This window comes from Palaemon carinicauda, chromosome 16 (genome assembly GCF_036898095.1).
Source record: "Palaemon carinicauda isolate YSFRI2023 chromosome 16, ASM3689809v2, whole genome shotgun sequence".
NCBI lineage: Eukaryota > Metazoa > Arthropoda > Malacostraca > Decapoda > Palaemonidae > Palaemon > Palaemon carinicauda.
In genome coordinates, this window is record NC_090740.1 from 123,896,898 (window position 1) to 123,899,397 (window position 2,500).

The 2,500-nt window shown below is 35.5% G+C and overlaps 2 protein-coding genes across 4 annotated transcripts in view; both read left to right on the plus strand.

The window, feature by feature from the left end:
- LOC137655847 (octopamine receptor beta-2R-like) overlaps positions 1-2,500 on the plus strand; it is a 605,153-nt gene that overhangs the window by 515,704 nt on the left and 86,949 nt on the right. The window lies entirely within an intron of this gene.
- Positions 375-1,517, plus strand: LOC137655552 (myosin heavy chain, clone 203-like). Its single transcript, XM_068389452.1, has one exon. It carries the CDS (start codon positions 375-377, stop codon positions 1,515-1,517), a length of 1,143 nt encoding a protein of 380 aa, XP_068245553.1.

The following is a 2,500-nucleotide window of genomic DNA, read 5'->3' on the forward strand; positions in this document are numbered from 1 at the left end:
TGAATGCATATGTATATATGTATATATATATATATATATATATATATATATATATATATACATATATACGTATAAATATATATATATATATATATATATATATATATATATATTTATAAATATATGTGTGTGTATACATTCATATAAAAAGCTTACATACATGCTCATAAGTGTTTAACTGAGACAGGGATGATGATGGTTAAAACGTTTTACAGCCGAAATGTTCAAATAATCGTATTTTTTGAAAAATTAAACTCACTTTAATCTGATATCTTGGAACGAATATTTGCTGAAATTTCTAGAATTTCAAAATAAAACCTGGAGATCGAATCCTATATAAACAGGTGAGCGTCGTTATTCATCACATATCTAACATGGATAAGTTATTTGAAAAGACTTTGCCTTACTTGGCCCTCACAGCTCTCTGCGGAGTCGCCGTGCTCCGTGAAGCCTCCGGGAATCATCTTCGGTACATCTTCGCTGGAGTCAACCGTGATGGTTATGACAACGTCTTTTGGATGGACAATTTCCTTCTCTTTGTTGGACTTGGAGCAATTCTTTTATTTGGTCTGAGACAAGGAAAGCGACGAAAGACTGATGAAGAAAAAGGAGACTTGAAGAGAAACATTAGGGAGACCTGTGTCACACTAAAAGAGCAAGTGAAGATTCAGGAGCTGGAGCGCAAGTTGAAAGAAACAGAGGATTGTAAGAAGAAAGAAGAAGTGGAGAGTATCTTAAGATTTACAAAGCAGCAGTTGGATTATCAAGCCTTGGAAGACAAGATCCGTTGTCTCGAGGATCAGAAGAGTCTTATGGAAAAGCAGATGGCGGCTTATGAAAGGTCTAAAGCTGAACTGGAAGAAAAGCTCCTTCAGATCAAAGAAGAAAACAAAGACCTGAAGAAATATGCTGATGAAGTGGCCCAAAGAAATGATGACTTGAATAACCAGGTGATGAGTCTGAAAGCTCACTTGGCTAAGTGCAATTGCCGCCTCGTTCAGCTACAGACTGATGCAGATAAGATGCATAAGAATCTGTGTAATGTGACTGAAGAAATGATGGAGATGGAAAAACACATCAAGGCACAAGCCGAAACAATCAACCGATGCAAGAATGACAAGGAAGAGCTGCAGCTTAAAGTTCAAGATCTACAAAAAGAAGTAAGATTCTTTTCTCAAGCGAAGCAAAATCTGGAATGCCAGCTTCAAGAAAAAGACACCAGACTCCGGGATCAGAATGCGTTGCTGCAAGAGAGAGACTGTCGTCTTCAGGAGATGACCAAGAAAGCCAACGCCATCGATGGAGAAAATAATCGACTGCAAGATGAGCTGCGGCAGCTACAACGAGAGAAGGAACAGTGTCTCCGTGACCTTGAAAACGTCAAGATGCAGAAGAAACAAAAAGAGGAAATAAACGCTCGACTCCAACTACAAATCTCTCTTCTCATGAGATGGCGCCAAGGTGTGGCCTTTGGCCTGAAGAAAACTGACGACCAGCTCGCCAATGGGGCTCCATAGGAAGGAACTAAGTTTCATTTTAAGTTTTTAAAGGAATGCTCATTCTAAGTATGTTGTAATTTGTTTTGTGAATATATAAAAGGAACTATTTGTAATAAATGTTTGTAATAATTTTTGTTTCATTAACCACGAAAAAGTCTTAGATAGTTGCGCCCACTTTACTCTATTAAATCACAAATGACCCAAACCATCATCATAAAAACTGTATTTACGAACTTGATAATGCAATAAATTAAACTTTGGTATCTTATTGTAATGATATCAAATACAAAAATTCCAAAATTAATTATATCTTATTTGAAGAATAAACAAATACAGGCATCCACATTCACATTTGTTTGTTTTCTTCCTTTTCTCAAAAGGACATCGTAAGTTTTACCTCTAAACTGAAATAATCAAGACTTTTATTTTTCCAAACTTTTCAAATCTTTTCATAATGTTTCCTTGAAGAAGAATCAGTTATTAAAAATCGTTAATGGTTATTCTGATTAGTTGCTGATGGCTGTTCGTGGATTTAAGAGGATTCAGAACTGCTGGAACTAATTGGTGATGAAGACCGATTTTGAAGTTCATGATATGATGCCAAGCATTGGTACCGGGAGACCCTTCGCTTTTACCTTTAGTCTTTCAGCCTCCATCGCTAAAAGATCTCAAGTCTAAAATTGCAACAACGCAGGAAATTGAGAGGAAAAAGTAATCCAACTATGATTCTAAAATATAGACATTCATGTGACTACATTTTAGGGATTTTTTTTTTCGGATTGGGGAATATTAAGAGTGTTTAATGACCATAGTTAGGAAGGTCTACAGAGGAAATGGATCTTGACAGTAAGTCATCTCATTTCTGCCCTTTAGAAAGGTAAACCACATTTAGAATATGCTGTCCATAGATCAAATATATATAAAGTTCTCGTCTATGAATAATAAAAATAAATAGAAACTAAACATTCATTTAACGAAAGTTTATGAATGAAAACAAAATG

Coding starts and splice junctions, on each gene's coding strand:
- LOC137655552 (XM_068389452.1), top strand. CDS start 375: ATGGATAAGTTATTTGAAAAGACTTTGCCTTACTTGGCCCTCACAGCT.